We start from the raw sequence: 24,028 nt of genomic DNA, 5'->3' as shown, positions 1-24,028 counted from the left end.
GGAGACTTGGAAGAACGTGGGCAGCCCGGCCTGAGTCTGGCCTAACTGAAGCTGCTCAAGAGAGAAAAAGACCTAAAAACCCTCCTGGGAAACGGGTTGGGGCCAGGTGCTCAGCCGCACTGGATGGGGAGCGGCGCTCGCTCGCGCGTGGGGCCCGGACGTGATCACAGGATCTGGTGTTGCTTGCCTCCAAGCTTCTGTCACTGGCGGCCCTGCCTCGCCAGAGGGCACCCTCGGCCTTCCGGAAAGCGCCATCATTTACCCCAGCAGCAGCTGCCGGGCTCGGGATGGTCAGTGAAGAACGGCTGCCAGGATCGCGGCCGAGCCCGGTTCCACCCTGGGGCCTGGAGAGAGTGGCCGGACCGCCGGGCCCTTCTCCCCTAGCGAACCTAGCCTGTGTCCCCTGTCCGGCCGGGGGCGATCGGGGACGCGGGGGAGGCGAGAGCGCGAGGCGAGGAGCGTGGACTGACAGCTGGCCCCGGCGCAGAGGGGCCGGGGTAGCAGGAGGGAGGGGGCTCGGGAGTAACTTTCCAGAAAAACAGCCAACGTGTAGCAGGAATGACTCCAAGAGGAGGGGAAAAAAAAGTTCAGTTACCACGTCGAACCAGAGGACTCACAAAGTATTTTTCAAATGGGCTCGGCTTTTCCTGTGCCTGTTTAAAACATTAAAACCGTGCAGCGAGAGAGGCTGTGTGCGCTGGTCCCTCCCTCCCTCCCCCACCCCAGGCCGATACGTCATGGGAGGGAGGTATAAAATTTCAGCAGAGAGAAATAGAGAAAGCAGTGTGTGTGTGCATGTGTGTGTGAGAGAGAGAGAGAGAGAGAGAGAGGGAGGAGAGAGAGAAGGGGAGAGAGAAAGGGAGGGAAGAAGAGGGCCGAGTGTAGGGGGCTGAGCCACAGAGAGGCGAGACACGCACGGGAAGGGCCTTGCGGAGGAAGAAATAACGCTTTCCGGAGTCAGCTGCGGTGAAACGGCTTCTATTTTCTTTTCCTTTTGATTTTTTTTTTTTTTAATTCCTAAAGAGAAGCAAGGGACAGAAGCCATGGCCGAGAGAGAAGACAAGCTGAGATGCTGGTGACCCTGGGTCCAAGTGGATTATCGGAGCTGTCTCCAAGAGGCCTGCCCTCCCAGTTTGCCAGTTGTACATAATCCCTCATCCCAGCCAATGAAGAGGAGAGGCAGCGCGAACAGAGTCATTTAGAAAGCCCCCGAGGAAGTGTAAACAAAAGGGAAAGCATGAATGGAGTGCTCCCGAGACAAGTGTGTCCTGCACTGCCCCCACCTTTAGCTGGGCCTGCCGCTGCCCAGCGCTGCCTCTCCCCACATACCCACTGGTGATTTTTTTTTAAACATTTTTTTCCTTCTCTTTTCCATTCGCTTTTCTAATTCTCCCTTCAGGGCAAGGCAAAGAGCTTGATTTTTGGGACCCAGCCATGGCTCTTCTGCACTTTCTTTAAAATACTCACTTTCTCCTCATCGCCAAGCGGCGTTTGGCAATATCAGATATCCGCTCTATTTATTTTTACCTAAGGAAAAACTCCAGCTCTCTTCCCACTCCCAGCTGCCTTGCCACCCCTCCCAACCCTCGGCTTGCCCTCCACCTGGCCTGCTGGGAGTCAGAGCCCGGCAGAACCTGTTTAGACATATGGACAAGAATCCCAGCGCTACACAGCACACAGTCCGCTACTTCGTCCCGGGGTTGCCAGCGCTTCCTGGGAGTCCTGAAGCTCACACAGCGCAGTGAGTTCATGCACCCTCTTGCCAAGCCTCAGTCTTTGGGATCTGGGGAGGACGCCTGGTTTTCCTCCCCCTTTCTACTGGGGTCTCCTCCTTGCCAGGCCTCCCCAGTCCCCTGGCCTCGTTCCTGGGTTCACACATGAAGATGCACTTACAAAGGGCTCTGGTGGTCCTGGCCCTGCTGAACTTGGCCACAGTCAGCCTCTCTCTGTCCACTTGCACCACCTTGGACTTCGGCCACATCAAGAAGAAGAGGGTGGAAGCCATTAGGGGACAGATCTTGAGCAAGCTCAGGCTCACCAGCCCCCCTGAGCCGTCGGTGATGACCCACGTCCCCTATCAGGTCCTGGCACTTTACAACAGCACCCGGGAGTTGCTGGAAGAGATGCACGGGGAGAGGGAAGAAGGCTGCACTCAGGAAACCTCGGAGTCAGAGTACTATGCCAAAGAGATCCATAAATTCGACATGATCCAGGGGCTGGCGGAGCACAGTAAGTCCCAATGCTTGCTGGGTGTCTGCTCTGGAGGGGATGAACTGGAAAAGGGAGTTCCACAGAGGGGGGCCTGGTGGCCCTTATACAGCAGAGCGCACCCCGGGGGGTTCACTCCAGAGGTCAGGCCCTGCAGCTGCAGCTGGGTAGGTGGGTGGGAAAGGAGACAGAGACATTCTGGTAAGAGCCAAGGGCTTCAAGAGGCCAGGAGCCCTGAAGCCAAGTGGCGTTCGGAACTCCTAGGACACCCTTGGTGGGTAGTAACTGGGAATTGTATTGTGCCACCTACGGAAACATGTTCTTACACATCTGTGTGTGAGAACACATAGAGGTTCACTGTGAGCACATGGGTTCTGTAGAGGGGCGGGCTGGCTGGCCCCCAAATCCTCCTGGTCTTCTGAGTCTGGACATCTCCATATTCTCCCTGCTTTTCCTGGCTCTTTATACCACATCTCTGGGTCAGCTTCCTGGCTTTCAGGAAACGCAGTGTACCTGCCTCAAAGTTGTGTTTGTTAAGCTGCTTTTGGAAGCCCAACCGAGGCTTTTCAGTCTAACACACACACACACACACACACACACACACACACACGTGACCCACGTGAGCTGGGAGGGGGAGGGTAACACATGTATATTCCCACAGACGTGGACTTTTGGGCAATGTGGACTCTTACATTACACAGTAGACAGATTCATATGCGTAAAGCAGGGCCTCCCAGGCTAACGGACACAGGAGGCCAGGATCGAGGTTCTGGATAGCCCAAGGCATCTGCCCACGGGATGGCTGCGGGGGTGATGGGGATGTGTGTCTGGGAGTTTCTTCCCAGGAGGCTGCTGTCTGCGGAGGAACTGTGAAGCTTCTGGGTGAGACGCCTGTGTGTGTTTGTACACGTGTGGAAGTCATGTGTGTTTACTGAATGGGGATTTAAAAGAGCTCAATACAAGAGAGAGAAATTTGGCAGATGTTGAGAAACTGACAGCCCAGGAAAGAGGAATGTAAGCGGCTCTGGGCCTGAATCCGGGAGCTGCTCTGTTTGCTTTTCCTGCCAGCAGGTGTCCTCCGTGCCCCGGTGACTTCGGCCCAGGCCCACCTCCCAGGTGGGCAGTGCCCAAGTTGGGGTGGAAGGGTTGGCTGGAGCCAGGAGGCTGGCATAGTCAGAGTGGCCATGGGGCAAACAGCAGGAGGCTAGAGAAACCCGGCTGCAGGGAAGGAACAGGAGTGAGCGCCAATGGGTGGAGCCGCTCTCAAGGAAGATGCAAAAGGCCAGTAGGAAGCCGGTCTGCACCAGGCAGAAAGAAAAGTGCAGTTTCTGGAGGTAGGGATGCGGGTGTTCTCGGGGCAGTTTCCTGTGACTGGCTGGAGCATCACCTTTTCTTAGGATCTGGCTACCCATGCAGAGTCCAGGCTGGAAACTAGACAGACCTGGAGCTCCCTGCCTAGGGTCTGCTTACTGGTGTCCATTCAGGGACTGCCTGGTGACCACAGTTTATAGAGTCATCCAGGATTAGATGGGATGAACCCTAGACTCCTTGGTCACCTGCCGAGGCGAGTCATAGTAGCCACAGATATCAGAGAAGGTCACAAGTCTGAGGGACGTAGAGGATAAGAGGGTGGCCCTGGAACCCTCACAGTCTGGGTCAGGAAGAGAGTCTGAGAAGGAGGGATTCTGAGTCACTAGGGCCCACCCTGTCTAGAGCCCTGAGCTGATGATGAGCAATCCATGTGAGCACACGGCCACACAGGTAGGTGTGGATGTGGATTTTGTGCAGAAATCCAGGCTACAAAAGATGTAGCCTCAGACAAAGCCAGGACAGCCCGCCACAGTTGTGCAGTTCCCAGGCTGTAGCATCAAGGGAAGTCATGGGGGCGATGGAGTAGCGGTCTAGCCTGTGACAACTTGGCGCAGTGAACAAGAATATTTTCTCAATGCTAAGGAGGAGTCAGGGTTCAGTGGGGCAGAGGCAATGCCACGGAGGCTCACAATACCATCAGGAAGCAGGCCCAGGCACTCTGCAGCTGGCACAGGTGATGTGAGAGATGAACAGACACCAACCTGAGCCCGCCCTGCAGCTGGTTAGATGGCGGCTCGACCTGGCTGCACAAGGCACGCTATGTACAGAGAGGGCTGCGGCAGCTGCTGAGCAGAGGACGAAGCCCGTCCTGAACTTCCTTTCGTTTGTTTGGATTTTTGTTTTTGTTTTTGTTTTTGTTTTGTTTGTTTGTTTTTGTTTTTTTTTCTGAGATAGAGTTTCTCTGTGTAGCCCTGGCTGTCCTAGAACTCACTCTGTAGACCAGGCTGGCCTTGAATGCACAGAGACCAGCCTGCCTCTGCCTCTGCCTCTTAAGTGCTGGGATCAAAGGCGTGCGACACGCATTTTAAGGCCACTGTTAATCTTCATGCTCTAGTAGAACCCTGGCCTGTGACACAGATGAACTCTAGGTTAACCTCACCGGGAGAGGACAGCAGGTCCTTTTGTAACCCAGGTACCTACCTAGGTTTGTTTCAGCTTCCCTGTTGGAGGTGAGGCAGGGGATTTAAATGGCATACATGCTCACTGAACCCAGCTTCCGGGACCGGGCTTCCTTTCTCTCTTACACAGCCTCAAGCAGGATTAGTAAGCCCAGCCATGTGGTGTTTCTTCCCAGAGCCTCCATTTCCTCATGTGAGGTCATCTCTCAGCTCCCTTTCACTTTGAATGGATTTGTCAGGCCTGGGGCTGATTTGCCTGGGTGTCTGCTAGGAGACAGAGGCAAGACTCTGTAATCTCGTAGTTCTCTAAGAAGTTGCCATGGGAAACGAGTAGGTGCTGTCTCTGACTCATGTAGTGGGGAAAGATACAGTCTCTTCAGTTCTGTTATCATCCCCACAAACACTGGCATAAGCACCGTGTTCATCTTCTGGCTTAGATGTATCTGTGTCTTGTCGTGGGACTCTTGTGTTATCAATCCAGGGAAATGCCAAGGCAAGTACAGGACGACCCAGAAGGAAGAATGCCATGGTGGCTGGAGAGATGGCTTATCCGTTAAGAGCACTGGTTGCTCTTCCAAAGGACCTGGGTTCAATTCTCAGCACCCACATGGTGGCTCACAACCATCTGTGAGTTCTAGCTCTTGGGGATCCAACACCCTCACACGGACATATACACAAACAAAACGCCAATGCACATAAAATAAAAAAATAAATAACCATTAAGAAAAAGATGTTCCATGTTGATAGAATTCATATGCCATGGCTATCAACGTTATACCAAGAGGAAGGTAGGTTCTGGCTACCCAGGGGGAACCTTGAGAAAACGCCTGGGTCCCATCTCTCCCTTGTAGAATAGGGAGAATACGGAGACATCCTTATGTTTTCAATAAGTTTAAAGATGAGGTGAGCCAGGGGCAAAAAGTTTCCTAGGAGAGACTGTAAGCACAAATGCCTTCATTCAGTAGGCTGAGGCTGGGGATGCGGCTGGATCGAGCAGCCACGGGACCAGGCATCGTGGCAAAGTACTTCAGGTCATTGAGAAAGGCGGTGTATGTGACGGGCTTGGCGCAGAAGGATCTAGAGCCCTCGTGGCCTGCTAAGCGAGGAAGCTACCATGGAGCTCTTACCGAATCTTGAATTCAGGAATGTAGGTCCATCTTGACTAGATTTTATCATTTCCCGGGATAGCAGAGATCTGGAAATTTTTGTGAAACCTCCCAACTTGTAACACAGACTTAAAATGTTTATAAGCTTCTAATGCAAAACTTTTTAAACACTGGCTAAACAACACATCTAACTCATTTCAAAGTTAATCTGCGCAAAGTTTGAGACCATGCAGGCAAAACTCCCTCGAGCTCCTGGCACAAAGTTGTGGTACCTTTCGGCGAAAATGATAAACTTTGCTTCTCCATTCTGCCCACACACCGGAAACATCTGGAAAACATGGCGGGGGAATGCTGTGAACCCACCCGGTGCAGTCCGTTACTGCTGAGTGGTGGGGTCATAGTTCGCTGCTTTAAACACTCTCCAGGCGGCCCCACCGTTCATACCATTCCTCCATTGGCTCCCCCCAGAAATGAGGTGTTCAAGCTGGGACACACCTGTCTGGACAGACAGAGCTAGTTAACTACACGTACAGCTTCCTGGGCTGTCCAAAAATACCGCGCACACATTTACTGGATCATGCGCTATTCTTACTTTCTAAAGCAAAAGAGATGAGAGAGCGACCAGTGTTCCGAGCAATGGGAAGTTAGAAACAATGTGTGAGGACCCCGTAGCTCTCCAGACCCACCAGAAGAGGGCGCCAGATCCCATTACAGATGGTTGTGAACCACCATGTGGGTTCTGGGAACTGAACTCAGGACCTCTGGAAGAGAGCAGTCAGGGCTCTTAACCACTGAGCCATCTCTCCAGCCCCCATAGAAATGTTTTATTAGAGTGATTCCTGCACCCAGCTCTTGATGGTCGAGAGCAGAGCACAGTGGGGCCTGGTCACTGACTCTAAGGCAATGCTAGGGTGTCGGGCCATTTTAAGGAATTCCATCATATTTGTTGCTGAAATTATTAATATCTTTCCACTGGGTAAGCATCCAGGTACACACAGATTTCGAGGGTCTCAGATTCAATAAATGGGGTGTGCTCAAGTCTTACCTGGGTTCGAGTCTCACTCTGCCCCCTATTACTTGTCTAGCTATGGAAAAACCACATAGCTTTTCTGATATCCCATTTCCGCATAGGGAGAATGATGCATTTTATATATTCTCTTTAATTTCAAGTATCGTTAGAGGAGTTACATGTGATGTAATGTGGTATATCATGCATTTTGCTTACTTATTTGCATGATTCATTCCACTAACTGTCTTAAGCTGGTTTTGTTTGACTGTTTTGAGGAAGGGTCTTACTGTGTAGCTCAGCTTGGCTCTGAACTCTTAAAAGTTTCTTATTATACTTATTTATGTGTCAGGGAACCCGTGTTTGCTTGCACGTGAGTTGAGGCCAGATGGAAACTTTCAGAAGTCTTTTATCTTCTTCTTCATTTTGACTCCTGGAGATCAAACTCAGGTCATCGGACTTGGCAGCAAGCACCTTTACTCATAAAGCCATCTTGCCAGTCCATGGTCTCAGATATTTTTTAATTGTTTTTTTTTTTTAAACATGGTACATTGGTGTTTTGCCTGTATTATGGCTGCAGCCTTTATGTGTCTGGCTATATGTATGCCTGGTGCCTGCGGAGGCCAGAAGCGGGTGTCAGATCTCCTGGAACTGCATTTACAGATGGTTGTGAGCCACCGTGTGGGCTCTGGGGATTGAATCCAGGTCCTCTGGAAGAGCAGCCAGAGCTCTTACCATTGAGCCATCTCTCCAGTTCTGGCCAATCTCAGAATCCTGCTCCCTCAGCCTCCACCTCCCAAGCGCTTTGTATTTCTTCTGAAATCACCTTAAAATTTTCATTGGGGGTGGGGATCTGTCTTGGGTATGGTCGTGACAAAGCAGAAGTTAGCAAGAACAGTCATCAGGGTATCCTGAGGCTCTGTTAGAGTATCACTATTCCTGTTTCTTGGATGTCCCCTACTTCCTTCCCACTCTGGCCCCTTCCTCCTCAGTTACCAATTCCTACTTTCTTCTGCCTTTTCTAGCAGGGCGCGTATGGCCTGACTCCCCTTCACGCTCTCCCAACAGAGTTATTGCAGAGGCCAGATTGATGACCTCTCCTGCCAGGCCAGTCTCCACGGAGGGTCACTGGTCCAAGGGCTTGTCCACATCCAGAGTTACAAACCTGCCAACTTACGCGTGAAGTTGCTGGTAGTGTAGCTCTGTTACAAGCTGGGTGCTTCATGGAGAGATGTTATGGGTGCTTGGTGGAGAGATGTTATGGGTGCTTGGTGGAGAGATGTTATCGCTTGGTGGAGAGATGTTATGGGTGCTTGGTGGAGAGATGTTATCGCTTGGTGGAGAGATGTTTTAGCAGTTAAGAATGTGTGCTCTTCTTGCTGAGGACCATAGTTCAGTCCCACCACGCACATCAGGGGGCTCACAACAGCCTCTAACTCTAGCTCCAGGGGATCTGAGACCCTCTTATGGTCTCCTTGGGCACTGCACTTGTGTACACAAACCCACACACAGGCACACATGAGTACACATAATTAAAACTTGAAACAAAGTATGCTTTTAAAGGTGTACTTTGTAAGGGAGGGACTCTGGGTACCACCTCTATACATATGCATACGAGAGTTGCTGACACTGACTCCTCTCTCTGGTCCTATTTGGATTGGCTTAGAGACTAATTGGCAGTATTTGTTCCTTCAAGGCCAATTAGAAATCAGGGCTTCATTAGCTGCTATTCCCACATTTGTTTCCTACACCTGTTCCATTAATTTTCCTTTAACCACCAACATCAGGCCCACCAGATGGCAATTTCCAGAGACACCCACTCATCCTTTGCTGAAGACCAGGACTGTGCTTGCTGGTTTTCAGCTCCTTATCTGCCTCACGTAGTCCATGACCCCTAACCTCCCCCAGGGGTACTTATGTGCTCACTTCAGCCATTCTGTGTGGAATCTGGGCCTAGGAGCTTGAATTTCATACCCTGGCTGTCATTACCCTCTGTGTGGAGAGGATTTCTGTGGAGTGAATGCTCTCAGACCTTGGCGTTGTAAAGGACTCTGCTGGCTTCGAACAGCCAGCTACCAAGGACAGAGACCCTCTGTGCTGCTTGGTTTTCTGTCAACCTGACACAAATTAGAGTCATTAGAGAGGAGGGAATCTCCACTGAGAAGACGGCTCCATAAGATCCAACTGTAGGGCATTTCCTTAACTAGTGACGAATCGGGAAAAGGGGCCCTGCTTATTGTGGGTGGTGACATCCCTGAGCTGGTGGCCCTTAGTTCTATAAGAAAGCGGGCTGGATGGGCATGGTGGCACATGCCTTTATCCCAGCACTCAAGAGGCAGAGGCAGGCAGATCTCTGTGAGTTCGGCTTGGTCTACAGAGAGAGAGAGAGAGAGAGAGAGAGAGAGAGAGAGAGAGAGAGAGAGAGAGAGAGAGAGAGAGAGAGAGAGCGCCAGGATAGCCAGGGCCTCAAAGAGAGACTCCTAGAAGAACCAAATGAAAAAAAAAGAAAGAAAGGAAAAAGAAAGTGGGCTGAGCAAGCCAGTAAGCAGCACCCCTTCAGGGTTCTACGTCAGCTCCTGCCTCCAGGTTCCCATCCAGTTTGAGCTCCTGTCCTGACTTCCTTTGGTGATAGACTACAGATGTGAATTGCTTTTGGTCATAGTGTTTCATCATAGCAATATTAACCCTAAGTAGGACACCCTTAAAGAGGAAGGAATTGATGACAGTCGACTCTTTTGATTTGGAAAAAAAAAAAAAAACCATACACACACACACACACACACACACACACACACACACACACATATGTATCATAGAAACTGCCCTTTGTTTACGTCTAAGCCCCAGCGTTGATTCAAACACTTTCTGTAGCTCCCTGCTCTCAATATGATGAAGTTCATGTTCCCAGTGTGACACAGGGGTGTCCCTACAGCCTGATGTGTCAACCTGCTTTCTCTTCTCTTCCTCGCTGGTCTGTCTCTGACTCCAGTAGTCTCTCTGTGTAAAAATCCCTTCGTAGCCACTCCCCCGCCTCCGTGCAGGCTGCAGATTGCTGCCACTGCTCCCATTCAGTACTGGTCCCTACTTGATTCATTCTCATTTCTTCTTGCCGGTTCCTCTATATCACCAAGGGTCCTGCGATTTGGGTCTGTGTCACCTGCAGGCAGGGACTGTGGCTTCCTGACATCAACATCACACCTGGCTCATGGTATTTATTTCACATATGTTTACATTTTTAAAAAGCCAGGTGGTGGTGGTGGTGCACCCTTTAGTCCCAGCACTCAGGAGGCAGAGGCAGAGGGATCTCGAGGACAATCTGGTCTACAGAGTAAGCTCCAGTCCAGCCAGGACTGCACAGAGAAACCCTGACTTGAAAAACAAACAAACAAACAAACAAACAAACAAACCAAAAAACCAAACAAACAAATAAAAATGTAAAAGATTTATGGTTTGTGTGTGTGTGTGTGTGTGTGTGTGTGTGTGTGTGTGTGTGTGTCTGTGCCCGTGTGCACGCGTGCTCGCGCTTGCCTGCCTGGGGAGTCTAGAAGAGGGTGTCAGATCCCTTGCGGCTAGAGTTAGAGTTACAATCAACTAGTTGCAAGTGGCCCAACATGGGTGCTGATAACTGAACTTAGGTCCTGTGGAAGAACAGCAGGTGCCCTTAACCACTGAGCCACCTCTCCAGCCCTACACATGTTTGAGAAATGAATAGATACCTACTGAATAAGAATATGAATGAATCAACAAGCTAGAAGATAACTAAGGGACTAGCCGCCATCTTCTTAAAAATCTGGGTTTGATTGATGATTGTTTTGTTTTGGAAACTTAGTCTGGCTGGGAACTGGCTACACAGACCAGGTTCCTGGCCCTTGAACTCAAGATCCTCCTGCTTCAGTCTCCCAAGTGCTGACATTACAGCATGTGCTGCCAGGCCTGGATAAGAATCTATATTTTTGAAAAATTAAAATTTAGTCTGGAGCGCTTAGCAGCTTTGGGATAGCAAGACAGTGGGAGGAGAGCTGAGAGCTGGCCCAGCGGTGAAGAGCACTTGATGCTCTTCCAGAGGACTGGGCTCCATCCCTAGTACCCCTGTCAGGTAGCTCACAGTTGCCTGCAGCCCCCGTCCCAGAGGACCTGACACCCTTTCGGCCTCTGTGGGCACTGCACACATGTGGTGTACATACACACATATAATATAAGATTTATATGTGAAAGTGGGCAAAGGGGACAATTACACTTCACTGATTCAGTCTCAATTACATGTCCTGGGGCTCCAAGGTCTCCCTGCTCCTCAGTTGGGATTCTTTATGACTCTGGGGTCACCAAGAATCTTCCTTGCATCTCCACCTTAAGGTCTGAGGCCTCCAGCCTCTCGGGAGGTCATAGACAGGGCTGTGGCCACTTAGCGTGGGTCTCCTGGCGGCATACCGTTTCTGGCGGGGGTCCTCATTCACTATGTCTCTCCCCATTGCTTTTCCTTCTAGATGAACTGGCAGTCTGCCCCAAGGGAATTACCTCTAAGGTTTTCCGTTTCAATGTGTCCTCAGTGGAGAAAAATGGAACCAATCTGTTCCGGGCGGAGTTCCGGGTCTTGCGGGTGCCCAACCCCAGCTCCAAGCGCACAGAGCAGAGAATCGAGCTCTTCCAGGTATTCCCTCCTTCTGGAAACCATATAGGAGGTGCCAGTTCCTCCCCCACGTCTGGCTTCCACTGAGCTTGGGGTCTGACAGACCTCAGGCTGACGAGGACTCCTCCCAGCCTCTGTCGTTAAGAGGGCTTCGTCACCTGAGGTGCACAGAGAGGGTGGCATTCAGAAGCCTTTGGTCTCCCCTTGCTTGCCAGCATTGTAACCCGTCCCTGGTGCCCTATCCCCTGCCTTAGCGATTCACTCTCTCCTCCGCCCCGCAGATACTTCGACCTGATGAACACATAGCCAAGCAGCGCTACATAGGTGGCAAGAATCTGCCCACGAGGGGCACCGCAGAGTGGCTGTCCTTCGATGTCACTGACACTGTGCGCGAGTGGCTGTTGCGGAGAGGTAGGTAAAGTAGGTAAACTCTTAGCAGGAACATCTCAGGAATCCTAGGGATTCCCTAGGGAGAGGAGAGAACTAGGGGGAGCCATACATCTGGGTTCAATGGCTAGCTTTTTTTTTTTTTTTTTTTTCCTTCGGGCTGGGGACCGAACCCAGGGTCTTGCGCTTCCTAGGCAAGTGCTCTACCACTGAGCTAAATCCCCAACCCCCAATGGCTAGCGTCAGGCCCTGGGAATTCAGCCTCAAACAAAACAGGTGAGCGCTCAGATCTCAATGGGTTTTCATCCCCGTGGCAGAGACACACAAAGAGAATCAAACAACACATTGGAAACTGGAGAACCTAGGTGATGATGCCTGGGGGGCTCCAACACTGGTTACTTAAAGGAGATCACTGAGAAATGAGCCTGACAGTGAGATCCAAGCCAAGAGAAGGAGCTAGCCCTTTAAGGCCAGGAGGCTAGGCGAAAGGGTGACCCAAGCAAAAGAAACAGAAAGACCCAGGCCCCTAGGTGGAACCCAGTTTGATTCGCTGTAGCAGCAAACAGTCTTGAAGATCAAGATGGTGAGCTGAGGTCATCTGGTCAAGTGTGTGTGTTGGACTGTAGAAAGGTTTTAAGACTCGTTCCTCGTTCCGAGTGTTCTGAAGGCTATAGGCAAGGTGGGCATATGAGTGCAATACTGTGGTCTTTAACAAAGCCCTCTGGTTGCTGGGAAAGGGAAGGGAAAAGGCAAGCATTTAGGGACCATTGTGGCAGCCTAGTGAGGACAGAAGGGGCTTGGGTGCAGGCAGTGTGCAATGGATACAGAAACCATATGGATTCGTTCTGTCATTCTGTCATTGAGCCAATAGGCTAGGATTAGGTGTGGTGTTAAGACACAAGAGCAATCTCTGATGACATAAATTTTGGATGAAACAGCCAGGTGCTATCCTCAGCCATTGGAAGAGGAAAGAAGAGGGGCTTTGGGGCAGGTTCTGTGTGGCCAACTTGAATTTCAAATGCCTGGGGTCACTGAACTCCACGGCACTTATAACAAATGTCGCCTGTCCTGAATATCATATCCACTCATTGTATCTCCTCACCAGGAAAACGAAGTAATGCTTCCACCCTGCAGGCCTCCCAGAGCTGTTTTAAGGGTCACATGTATTCGAGAGAACCTTGTGGGTTCCAATGTGCCTTGTAAGAATCGATTCTCATGATGTACGATAAGGAGGCTGAGGACCCGAGTGGATAAGTCTGAGCTTCTCCTGTCTGGATTAGAACATTTGTCCCCTAAGAAATGAGTCTGATGTCTCATGACACCATCTTGGTACTTCCTGCTCTGACTGCTTCATGGTGATAGTGGTGAGCATGGCGGTAGGAGGGTTGCATATAGGGTTCCTCCTCTACCCCACCAAGAGTTTTCTACCACCATAAGCTGTTGTACAGTTAGGCCACCTACATACCGACGGCCAGATGTCCTTGGTGTTTCAGGAAAGCGGGGTTCGAAGGCAGAGGTCACAAGCTGCTTTTACACTTAACTCTTGGGCACTTGGGGAGTTTGTTGTTTTGTTTGGTTTTAAAAGCTGGGAGATTTCTCATAAAACTGGGCTGGCTTTGGTGGTGCACACATTTAATCCCAGCACTCTGGAGGCAGGAGCAGGCCTATCTCTGTGAGTTTGAGGCCAACCTGGTCTACATAGTGAGTTCCAGGCCAGCCATGGCTATGTGGAGAGACCCTGTCTCATAAACGACAACACACCAACCAAAGATTCCTTATTTTTCTTGACTAATAATTAGAAGATTGGCCCCCGGCAGTAGATCAGAGATGACCAGTAGCTACCCTTTGAAATGTGCTGTGCACTTTCTTCCTCATCTCCCGGTGCTCCCCATGGGTGAGTCTCTGAGGTGACTCCTCCACCTCCGTGATGTCCAGGACTCTGTAGGTATTCAAGCCTGCAAGCTCCCATGTATGGGACCTTGTTTGGCAGCTGAGTCGACACACGGTAGACCCTGCCTTGGCTCTTTCAGGAAGGTAGGTAACTCAGCCTGTGAGAAACAACAGGATTCAGCCAAGGGTGCTAACAAAGCAACCCCGATGCTGGCGGCTCTCCACTCAGTGCTTAGCTTGGGCGTCGAAAAAGGGGCTGCTTCGACTTCATCTCCTAGTTCCCCTGTCTGATTTTAATCAGCGCCACCTGGATTTCTTTGAAGCCCTGGGCACTTGGAGCGCCTCTGTTCACAGCTGCAGAACTCCATGAGAAATCTGTGCAGAACAGGCTTTCCAGCCTCCTCGAGCCATCCGAAAAGATAATTTCATAATAAAACCTGTGGGTCCCCCACCCACCACCCCGCCGCTGCCAACTCCGTGGTTTGTTTTTCATTGGAACCTTCAGTTCACACTTAGGCAAATTCTGCCCACCCCTCCCTTCCCTCAGGGGAAGTAAGCTGAGGCCTTTGTTCATGGATCTCCTCAGAGTTCATGGCCCCAAACCAGGCAGCAAACAGACTGGGAGTTGGAGCAGCTGGCGGTGTGGATTGACGAGGACTGAGTCACACCTGTGGTTTAGGAGTCACTCAGGAAGCATCTGGGGCTTGTGTGCTCCAGGTAGCCAGGCTGCGTTCTGGGGTCCTCCCACCACCGTGCCGGTACTCATACAGCCTACGGATACAGCCTACGGCTTCTCGGTATACAGAGCCAGGCTGGTAGGATGTACCCTAAGTGTCACGGTGAAGGTCGGCCGGCATGGTAAGAGCACACGGGCATTTGCATCTCGATGACTGTAGGATCTTTGTCTATGGTGCCTTTTGGTGCCTGTTCTTGTCCCTGGCAACTAGGTGTGTAGTAGCTCAGCTGGGAGTGGGGGCGCACACCTGTAATTCCAGCTCTAAACTGAGGCAGGGGAATCATGAGTTCCAGGCTAGTCTGGGCAATATAGTGAGCCCCTGTTTAAAACAAACAAAACGTAGAGTGTGGGATCTCTCAACAGAGCTCACAGGCTCTCTATCTGGATCTTGAAATAACAACTTCCTGGTTGGGTATCTTGGGTAAACGACTTAATAGCTCCAACCTTGGTGATCTCCTCAGTGAGGTTTTTAATTAGTAGGATTATTATAGAGACTAAATGAACGATATTGCTGGCAAAATCCCAGAGCAGATTGATAGTACTGTCAACAATGGTCGGCAATTATCATCTCTGAGCCATAGGCCAAGTTAGGCTACCATCTAGCGCTGGCCACGTGAGCTCTGACCGTTCCTTTCTCTAACACACCTGCATGTACCTTCGCTCTCTCACACACAGAACCGTAGAACTTGCTCACTCCAGTGCGCTCCCGTCCCGCCCTGGACATCCTTGAACAGAAAATGCTGTGTGTTGCTCATTGCGGCTGCTACGGCTTCTACCGGCCGTCTGACACCAAGTAGAGGCCTTCGTGCCTGGTCATGTCTTCTCTAGGTGGGGCTTAGCTGCCTTGCTCTATAGACTTGTGTCCCGGGTGAGTTAACCTTTGGGAACAGAGATCACCAAGCTTAACGGGTGCTCTTGAAGTTCTCCTTGGGACAGCACAAATCTGGTCGAACTTTGGGGTTCATGGTGGGAGTAAACTAGTTCTTAACCATTTGTCTGCGTTCATGGCCTGGATCATTGGGACGCCAGGCTTACATTACAGTGTCCTGGGTTGCCAGGCCTGTTCTAGGTTGTCTTGGAGAAGGGTGCTGAACCAGGTGAATTTTGGAGTATCCCCTGATGACAGTAGATTTTAGGGAGACATCAGGTTGGGCCTGAGGCCAGATGACCAACCATGAAGGTGACTCCAGGAAACCAATCATCTCACTGAAATGTTAACCTGGAAAGGTTCATCTCTTGCGCTCTCTCTTACACCAGCCATATAGCTAGTTGCTACTCTGGGATCAACAGAGCTCTGATCCACCAGGGTTGACTATACTAGACCCAACCTGGTTTTCTCTGGAACTATTCAATTTAGTCAAACATTTTAGTTACTTTGTGTGCATGTATGTGTACCTCTGTGTGTGTGTGTGTGTGTGTGTGTGTGTGTGTGTGTGTGTGTGTTCATGCCTGTTTCTGGTTTTGTTTGTTTTGTTTTTGTTTTGCAATACAGTCTTTCATTGGGATCTGGGGCTCACTGATTGACTAAGATGGCTGTCCAGAGCGCCTTGGGGATCCTCCCAGCTCTGGCTCCCTAGATCTGGGATTACAGGCATGTGTTAGCACTCTTGGCTCTTCACGTAGGTTCTGGGAATTGAACTCTGCTCTCTTGCTTGTGCACCCCTGTAAAGACTGAACTATTGACCCAACCTTCACTTCCGTTTGTTTTCCTTTTCCCTTTACTTCATTCAACCCCTTACACCACTGTCTGTGCTGCTTTGCTTTTGCTTGCCAAAACACCAGCCTGCAGCCAAGAGGAGGAAAGGCCCGAGATGACCTTTTGGCACTCAGTGTCTGACCACAAACCCTGGCACCTCTGGTTTTCCCCAAGCTCAGTCCATCTGAGCCCCTGTTGCCTGCACCCTTGAGCACTGCTCTCCGGAGCCAACAGTGATAGATCGACTACTCCTGTATTCCCGTGCGGCTCACCCTGGGAGCCATCCATGACACAACCAACCTCCCAATATGGTGACAGGCTTTTCAAGGAAACTTCCATGTCATTTTACCTCATGACATCTTGTTCTTTAGAGAAAATATGACCAAATATAACCACATATAACCATAACATGCCTCTTCCCTCCTCCGGAACAACCACTTTCTCAGTCTCCATGGTGATGGTAGCAATGCTAACGTCATCTGCGGACTTGGAGTTATAGGTAGCGTGACTTCAGGCATTGATTTCTGACTCCCTCCCCCAACTCCTGTCACTCGGCTTTCCATTTTGTGCTCTTTAAAAGTCCTTCCTGCTCAGAGGTTCCTCAGCTTCCCCCTTGGCGCGTCCTCCTATCCCTGCCTCTTCTCTCATCCTATTCAGCAGGCTCGCTCAGATACCTTCCGTCTCTGAAGACACGGGGGCATCGTGAGCTTTTCCTTCCCGTCGTGTGTCCGTGCCCTTTTGCCCGATGCACGTAGGCAGCAATCTCTTTCTATCATCCATCGAAAACGGATCGTTATTGCCATCCTCCGCGGTGCCCACTCTTTACACCCTCAGCTTGTTGTTCATAACAGAATGGAAATATGCAGAACATGGCGCCCTGTGCGGGAGGCTCACTCTGAGCTTCGAGCTCTTCCTGTTGCCCGTGACTCTCAATATACCTCATTCCGCCTTTGCCTGGATACCTCACTTCCGCCTTTGCCTGGATGGTGGGCACACTGCCTTGCCACTCAGTATCTCCCCCCTGACTCTGCCTCTTATTTCGTAGAGTCCAACTTGGGTCTGGAAATCAGCATCCACTGTCCATGTCACACCTTTCAGCCCAATGGAGACATACTGGAAAATGTTCACGAGGTGATGGAAATCAAATTCAAAGGTAAGCGGGAACAGACAATAGGGTAGGGGATCCCTTGACAAACCCAAGAAAAGGAACCGGTTTCCTTTGTCAAGATGGCTGACTGTCCACACTCGGGTGATTTCATTTTGTCCTCAAAGCGCTGAGTGTAAGCATTCCACTTGGAGAGAACATGTTAGCAGCTAAGAGGCAGCAGGATTCTGAGGAGTGGAGGAATCCTGCAGGCCAGGTGTCCAGGGAACTAGGCCAAGAGTGCTTCTTTCAGAAGCTCAGTCCACAACTGAGATAATAAATTGCTCAGTAAATGACAGCTGCCTTCCCCTCTCAAGGAAATGAGCTCCAGTGGGCCTGAATATGAGTGCTCTGGCTACCGAGCTTCAGATGTTGCTGGACCTACCTTCAATTGTCTGGGTTAGGATGGTTGCTTCCTGGCTTGAGCATTTGATTGTGGGCATTTGTACAGACAGAGTGAGTGCTGGAATTTGAGTCTTTTCTCAGTTTCTACTATAAATGCAACTTTCTGGGGTTCGGGGAAGCTCTCCTTTCCTTTCCTGTCTCCGTCTTGGGCACCTGAGAAGTGGGGTAACCACAGGATTATCTGGAGAGAGCAGATGGATGCTCTTGACCTGGCACAGACCTTGGGCCTGGACCTCAGTCATCCATTACTCGGCATGGGCTTGACCTCAACCCTTTTTCTGTATTTATATTTTAAAGCTTAGAGTTTAACGTCCTAGCCGCAGTGCCTAACCACATCCTCATATACAGTTTAGGCTAAGGCATTATCTTACCACCACCACAATATTGTACGTTGTGCATAAAGACTTCAAAAAAGGGCACCAAGCACCTAGAGGTTCTATTTATTTTATAAACCCTAAAGCTTCTTCCTAAGATCCAAGTTCCTCATACATCTGTAAATTACTCACCTTCTTGCCCTGGTAAAGACAGTCAGTTGGTGGTCAATGGTTGTCTTTTACAAATGAGATTCCTGGCTAGAACAAATCCTTCTGAGTCAGGCTCTGGTCTTTTCAGCCGAATCTGCACTCTCTTACAGAGCTTGTCTAATGTTCTATTGCCTCATCTGAATTTCATAGTGACAACACCTCTGAGGTCTAAGCTTGAATAGCAACAGTCCTGTAGCCTAGCTTCTTTGGTTCCCACATGGGCTGTCTCAAACTGTGACCCCTTAAATTGTTAGGACTTCTGTAGTATCCTCAGATTCTACCAGGAAACCCAAACCCTAAGGTTCTAAGTCTCAGAACCCTGAAGTGGCAGCCCCAAAGTAGCTGACAGGACCCACCTAGTGCTGGGGATACTCATGACTCCTTGAGGGAGCCCAGGATGCATCCATCCCAGGAAGGTGACATGCAGGAGTCGTGCAGGGATCTGATTGGTTGTCTAGAGGGGTATCCATGGTAACCACTGAGTGCTTCTGACAGTGGTTGCTCCCCTCAGTCTGTGCCTTCTTGGGGGAGGGGATGCGACTTGCCTTGTGCCTTCCTCCCTCACAGACTGTACTATCCCTCATCCTCACCAGGCAGTGATGGGCTAAGACGGGATGTGGAAGCAATCTGCAAGGGTACGCTTGCATTTAGATAGGAGGTTGTGGCATTGCTTCCCTTTGCAGGAGTGGACAACGAAGATGACCATGGCCGTGGAGACCTGGGGCGTCTCAAGAAGCAGAAGGATCACCACAACCCGCACCTGATCCTCATGATGATTCCTCCACACCGACTGGACAGCCCAGGCCAGGGCGGGCAGAGGAAGAAGAGGGCCCTGGACACCAATTACTGCTTCCGGTGAGCCCTGACCCCATAGGGGGCTAGGTCAACCTTCCATCCTGTGGGCTTGAGATCTGAGTCCCACTCAGCCAAGGGTCCCTGATGCTTGTCACAAACATATCTAGGAAAGGGAAGAAGAATATGCTGTGTACTCCTGGGAGCTTGACGGAGGCTAAGCCTCCATGGTGCTGTGGGGGGTCCATAGTAATTTTTTTGCTGCCTCTGAGTCCCCAAGGCTAGATAATCACCAATGACTTGAGAAGAGACCTGCCCTGTTTCTCTTCTTTATGAACAGCTGTGCTGCTCACAGATGTGGGAAGGATGAGGAAGCCTACATCCCAGGAATAAGGAGGGAAATGACATTGGGAGGGGGTCTGAAGGATGCTCTTGCAGACTGGGAGCTGGGAGTACATCCATGGACAGAGGAAAGGCTGGAATTTGAACCCTCCTCGAAGCCTTCCTTTAAGGATGGGTGACGTTTGGATATGTAGGGATTGGGGGTGGGGGTGGAGCACTTCTGGGAGCAGGAAGGGTTAATTGGCTGGAGAAAATGCCTGTTTGGAGTTTGGGTGGAAGAAGTGTATTTACTGTTAGAGGTGGCCAGCTCAGGAAACAGAAGGAATGGGAGAGGTGGCTGCTAAGGCCGGCAAGTAGACCCATTTGATGTGTCCGTTTGTCAACCTGGGTGAATGCTCTTGGCTATAGGCAGCAGTGACTTCAGTCCTTGGGGATTTCTTGCGGCCGACTTAAGGTCTGGCTGTTTGATTTTGCCCTTGAAGAGATGGGTGTTCTGATCTCACCTGGATTGCTTCCTGTGCAGGCTTTTCCTGCGTGTGGTCGTGAGGGTTTCTAGAACTCCAGGTGACTTGTCCATGCTTACGAAAAAAAGAGGCAAGAGGCAAGAGCCAACAGCTTCCTTCTTCCAGCTGTTACTTCTCTAAATAATTAGGTATCCTTGCCAGAGCTCTCCTACTCTCTGCCAACTTCTCTAGTTCGGACTGGCCATTAATCAAGTCACATGACTGCCCCTGCCTTCAAGGGCGGCCAAGAAAATGAGTATCCCCAGAAGGGGGAGTCAAAGAAGAAGGGGCTGGGAATGGCTCTTTAAAAGATAAACAATGGAGTCTGTCATGGTTCAGTCTTAAAACCTACAAGAAGATTTTGACCAATAGCAGGCTTTGGAAATAGTGAGTTCCGGTGTCGTCAGAGGCCTGTTGAAGATAAGGGTATAGGCCCACAGGATGAGGAGGGGCTGCCAAATGGATTTCTGCAGACAACAGGATTGGATGGATTTGCTAGCCCCACCCATGGGGCTCCCATACTCGGGAGCCATGGTTGTACCAAATGCATTTGAATCTGGGATTCAATGGACTAGAGTTACCTCCCACGATGGCCTCTTGTATTTCCTCAATGGGAAATAGGAAGACACATATGAGACTTCTTTTATTGTCCCTCCCCCTTTTTGTTGATTTCCTGTATATGCTTTTGTCTTAGCAACTTGGAGGAGAACTGCTGTGTGCGCCCCCTCTACATTGACTTCCGGCAGGATCTAGGCTGGAAATGGGTCCACGAACCTAAGGGATACTATGCCAACTTCTGCTCAGGCCCTTGCCCTTACCTCCGCAGCTCAGACACAACCCACAGCACGGTATGCATGCTCTTTGGGTACTGGAGCTCCAATGACTGGGCTACTGGCCAGTATGAGTGAATGAAAGATTGAATGTTGAATGGGTGGTAATCTTGGATGCGAAAATTCCTGTAACGATGTTCTGATCTTGGCAGGCTGGCCCAATCCTACTCTGTTGTACTCTGCAATTTAAATCCCTACCATGGGGGCTAGCACGTGGGTAAAAAGTGTGCTTAGTGTGTGAGAGGCTCTGGAATTCAGTCTCTAGCAAACACTTACCTGAACATGCACTGTCACGTGCATACATGTGCTGAGTTCCCACTACAGTTTCAAGAATCCTTTTCATTTACTTTGTCCAAAGCTTTTGTACCATGGAAGTCATTCAACTGTCACATGGCATCCTGAGTCACAGATGTATGCACCTGGTTGGTGAGATGTAGGGGCCCAGAGAAGTTTCTACCCCTGTTTAGACAGCATAAAGCATGTGGGAAAGAATAGCAAGAGAAAGTGCGGAGGGTCTGCAGCCTCTGGGACCTGCCTTCCTCACGGGGGATGGTGAGCAGGGCAGTGAGCTGTGAGCCAGTTCCAAAGAGCACATCATTGCTGCAGCCTGTCTGGGGCACACATTCTCGCAACTACTAAATGTGCCAAGACCGTGTTGAATAACATTTTGCACTAAGGTAGAAACTTACAGAAAGGAAGACCTTTTTGGAGGAGTTTCTTAGAGTTTCTTATCAATTACAGATCAACTGCACTGTTGTATGTTTCAGTTAGGAACATCATTGAGTACATGGGTTATGCCTTCTGTAACACTGGATGACTACAGCTGGTCTCTTATCCAAACTGTTCCCACAATCCCTCTTAAATAGATCTCTGTGGCCACTCTGCCTACTTAGGGTAGCCCCCATAACTTGCATAGTTTCTGGGTCACAGGCTAAAGCTTGGCTTTTTCCTGCTAAATGTGTGACCCTGCCCACAGGTGCTTGGACTATACAACACTCTGAACCCGGAGGCATCGGCCTCGCCATGCTGTGTGCCCCAAGACCTGGAGCCTCTGACCATCTTGTACTATGTTGGCAGAACCCCCAAGGTGGAGCAGCTGTCCAACATGGTGGTGAAGTCGTGTAAGTGCAGCTGAGGCCAGTCTGCAACAGAGGAGGGGAAACTGCCACCACCGACTGCTGCTCCTTGGAAAACCAAAGCAACAGAGCTCACCCTAGAGGCCTGGAGCCCACAAGCCCTGGCTCCCGGTGTCGAAAGGCCGAGAGGGAGGCTTCCTTCTGGAACATTTCTTTCTGCTAGCTCTGAGAATCACTGTGGTAAAGAAAGTGTGGGTTGGTTAGGGGAAGGCAAACTGGTGAGAACATGGATTTCTGTGGTGCAGGCAGAGGTGGTGGGGTAGAGAAGGGATAATGAGTGGACATTGTGAGTGGCAAGGGGCCTCCGGCTACCCTAGGGAAGATGAAGGGGCAGAGTGGTCAGGTGAAGGCCAGACTGGAAGGCACTTCAGATATGAGGTCAGCTTTGCTCATGGCAGTACATCTGCTCTAGGGAATCGGGATGTTGTTAGAGGCAACAGCATTTTTCTTCAGTTTACCAAGCCAAAGTCCCCTGGAATCGTATCTCGAACTGCCTGGAATTAAGGACAATCTGTTCTTTTGCAAACAGTCTTTTCACCTCGATCAGCATCATGAGTCATTACAGATAATGTAATTAGTTTCTGGGCCAGCAACTAGCTATCTCAGGTCCCTCAGAGATGCTGGACTCAAAGGCAGAGGTCAGAATTGGTTCTCTCATGTATTCCCTCGGGCCCCCTCCTTCTGCCTTCCTTCTTGGCCGTATTTCCCCTTGGACTTTTGGCTAGACACCTTCCGGGTCAGGGTGCATTCTCTGGATTCTGGATCCACACAGCCTGGGGCATCAGACATCGTTTCTCTCCTACCCTAGACCCCGTGCTCCCCGGGTGTTCCTGGAAGCAGGTGCTACATGCAGAGTATCCGGGGGGCCTCCCATGTCTGACATGATGACTCGGCCCCAGATGCACAGACTGAAGTATAAAGACAAATACAAATATTACTCTCAGAATCTTTGTATAAATAAATATTTTTGGGGAATCATGGATGTTTCATCTCCTGGAAGGTTCTTCTAGAACAGTAAAAAAACAAAACAAAACAAAAAACAAAATAAAAAAAACCAAAAAAACCCCTAACAACAACAACAACAAAAAAAAAAACAAAACAAACAACAAACAAACCCAAAACAAAACAAAACCTCATTTTAAGATGTATGTCGGACTCCATAAATACTCTTTGAATTGCACATTGGCATCTACTCACCAGAGATAACTGGATTCAGGCAGAGCAGCATCTCTCAGACGTTCTTTAGGATGTGCACACTGGGCCCACTGTGCTGCCTCTAGCATTGGAGGAAACTGTACCACTGTCTGGGCACACTTCCCTCCTGCAGGGTGCATAATTCTCAAACGTAGAGGCAATGGCTTAGATGTGTAAACATTTATACAAATCTTAAGGCTGGGGAAGAGATGGGTCAGTAGGTTAAGTGTCTGCGAGTTTGGCTCCGTGGCACTCATACAAAAAGGAGGCATAGTAGTGCCCAACTGGAATCTCAGTCCTGGAGAGGGGGGAGTGTAGGAGACAGGTGAATTCTGGAGGCTCTCTGGCCAGTCTGTCTAGCTGAAGTCACAAGTGTTTGTGGGGACACACACACACACACACACACACACACACACACACACCACACGAGCCCTCCAATCTCTGGACAGCTGTAAGGTGTGCAGGCTTGCATACAGAAACGAGCCATTGAAGTTCCAACTGAAATGCTACACACCACCGATTTTGGAAATCTCACCTCAGCCTCCAAATCACACTGAACATTAAGGAAGTCACCTGTGGCAAATGGCCATAAAACGAGACAAATTCTGTCATCAGAGCCAGATGTGGGCCTCTCTAGAGGCAGGAGATCCAGGGCAATTTGGAATTCCACTGTGGCTCAGCATTCGACTTTGGTAGCATTTTCAGGGAGCCGTTGGAGCAAGGAACCCTCTGGTCTTAGCCAGCTCTTGAAAGCCATCAGCCTCCAGCATGTCCACTGAGGTACAGGCACTGCTGTCTGACTGAAGCTGAAGCCCACAGGTTGAAGGATGTATGTGTGCACACCTCTGTGAGTGTGTGCATTTGAGTGTGTGTTCTTAGTTCAAACTGAACTTCTGAGCTTGGTCACCAAGATTGCCTCTGTTCTCTGTCCATGCCCGACCAGTTTATCCAGTGGCCCGTGTCCGTGGACTGAAATCCTGGCTGTGGAAGTGCTCTGGCGTATGTGTGTGTAC

The 24,028-nt window shown here is 50.2% G+C and overlaps 1 protein-coding gene across 2 annotated transcripts; it reads left to right on the top strand.

Annotated features, from left to right (window-relative positions):
- The first annotated feature begins 785 nt into the window (after nt 1-785).
- Nucleotides 786-22,803, top strand: Tgfb3 (transforming growth factor beta 3). 2 transcript variants are annotated; one of them, XM_032908187.1, is made up of 8 exons: nt 786-1,741; nt 2,082-2,229; nt 11,294-11,457; nt 11,718-11,847; nt 17,191-17,298; nt 18,902-19,073; nt 20,550-20,703; nt 21,662-22,803. In XM_032908187.1, exons 2-8 carry the CDS (start codon nt 2,124-2,126, stop codon nt 21,818-21,820), a joined length of 993 nt encoding a protein of 330 aa, XP_032764078.1. In that variant the 5' UTR covers nt 786-1,741; nt 2,082-2,123; the 3' UTR covers nt 21,821-22,803. The 2 variants fall into 2 exon arrangements, with proteins under 2 accessions (XP_032764078.1, XP_032764077.1); XM_032908186.1 differs by having other exon boundaries at nt 786-2,229.
- Nucleotides 22,804-24,028: the final 1,225 nt, after the last annotated feature.

Source organism: Rattus rattus, chromosome 7 (assembly GCF_011064425.1).
Source record: "Rattus rattus isolate New Zealand chromosome 7, Rrattus_CSIRO_v1, whole genome shotgun sequence".
In the NCBI taxonomy this organism is placed as follows: domain Eukaryota; kingdom Metazoa; phylum Chordata; class Mammalia; order Rodentia; family Muridae; genus Rattus; species Rattus rattus.
Note: the sequence above shows the minus strand (reverse complement) of the source record. Positions and strands in the feature narration are given on the sequence as shown.

What these genes read in the sequence shown, in the direction of transcription:
- Tgfb3 (XM_032908186.1), top strand. Translation starts at nt 1,878, where the DNA reads ATGAAGATGCACTTACAAAGGGCTCTGGTGGTCCTGGCCCTGCTGAAC. An exon ending in GATGGAAATCAAATTCAAAG is followed by an intron (nt 17,299 to 18,901) that starts GTAAGCGGGAAC and finishes TTCCCTTTGCAG; the next exon opens with GAGTGGACAACGAAGATGAC. An exon ending in CAGACACAACCCACAGCACG is followed by an intron (nt 20,704 to 21,661) that starts GTATGCATGCTC and finishes CCCTGCCCACAG; the next exon opens with GTGCTTGGACTATACAACAC.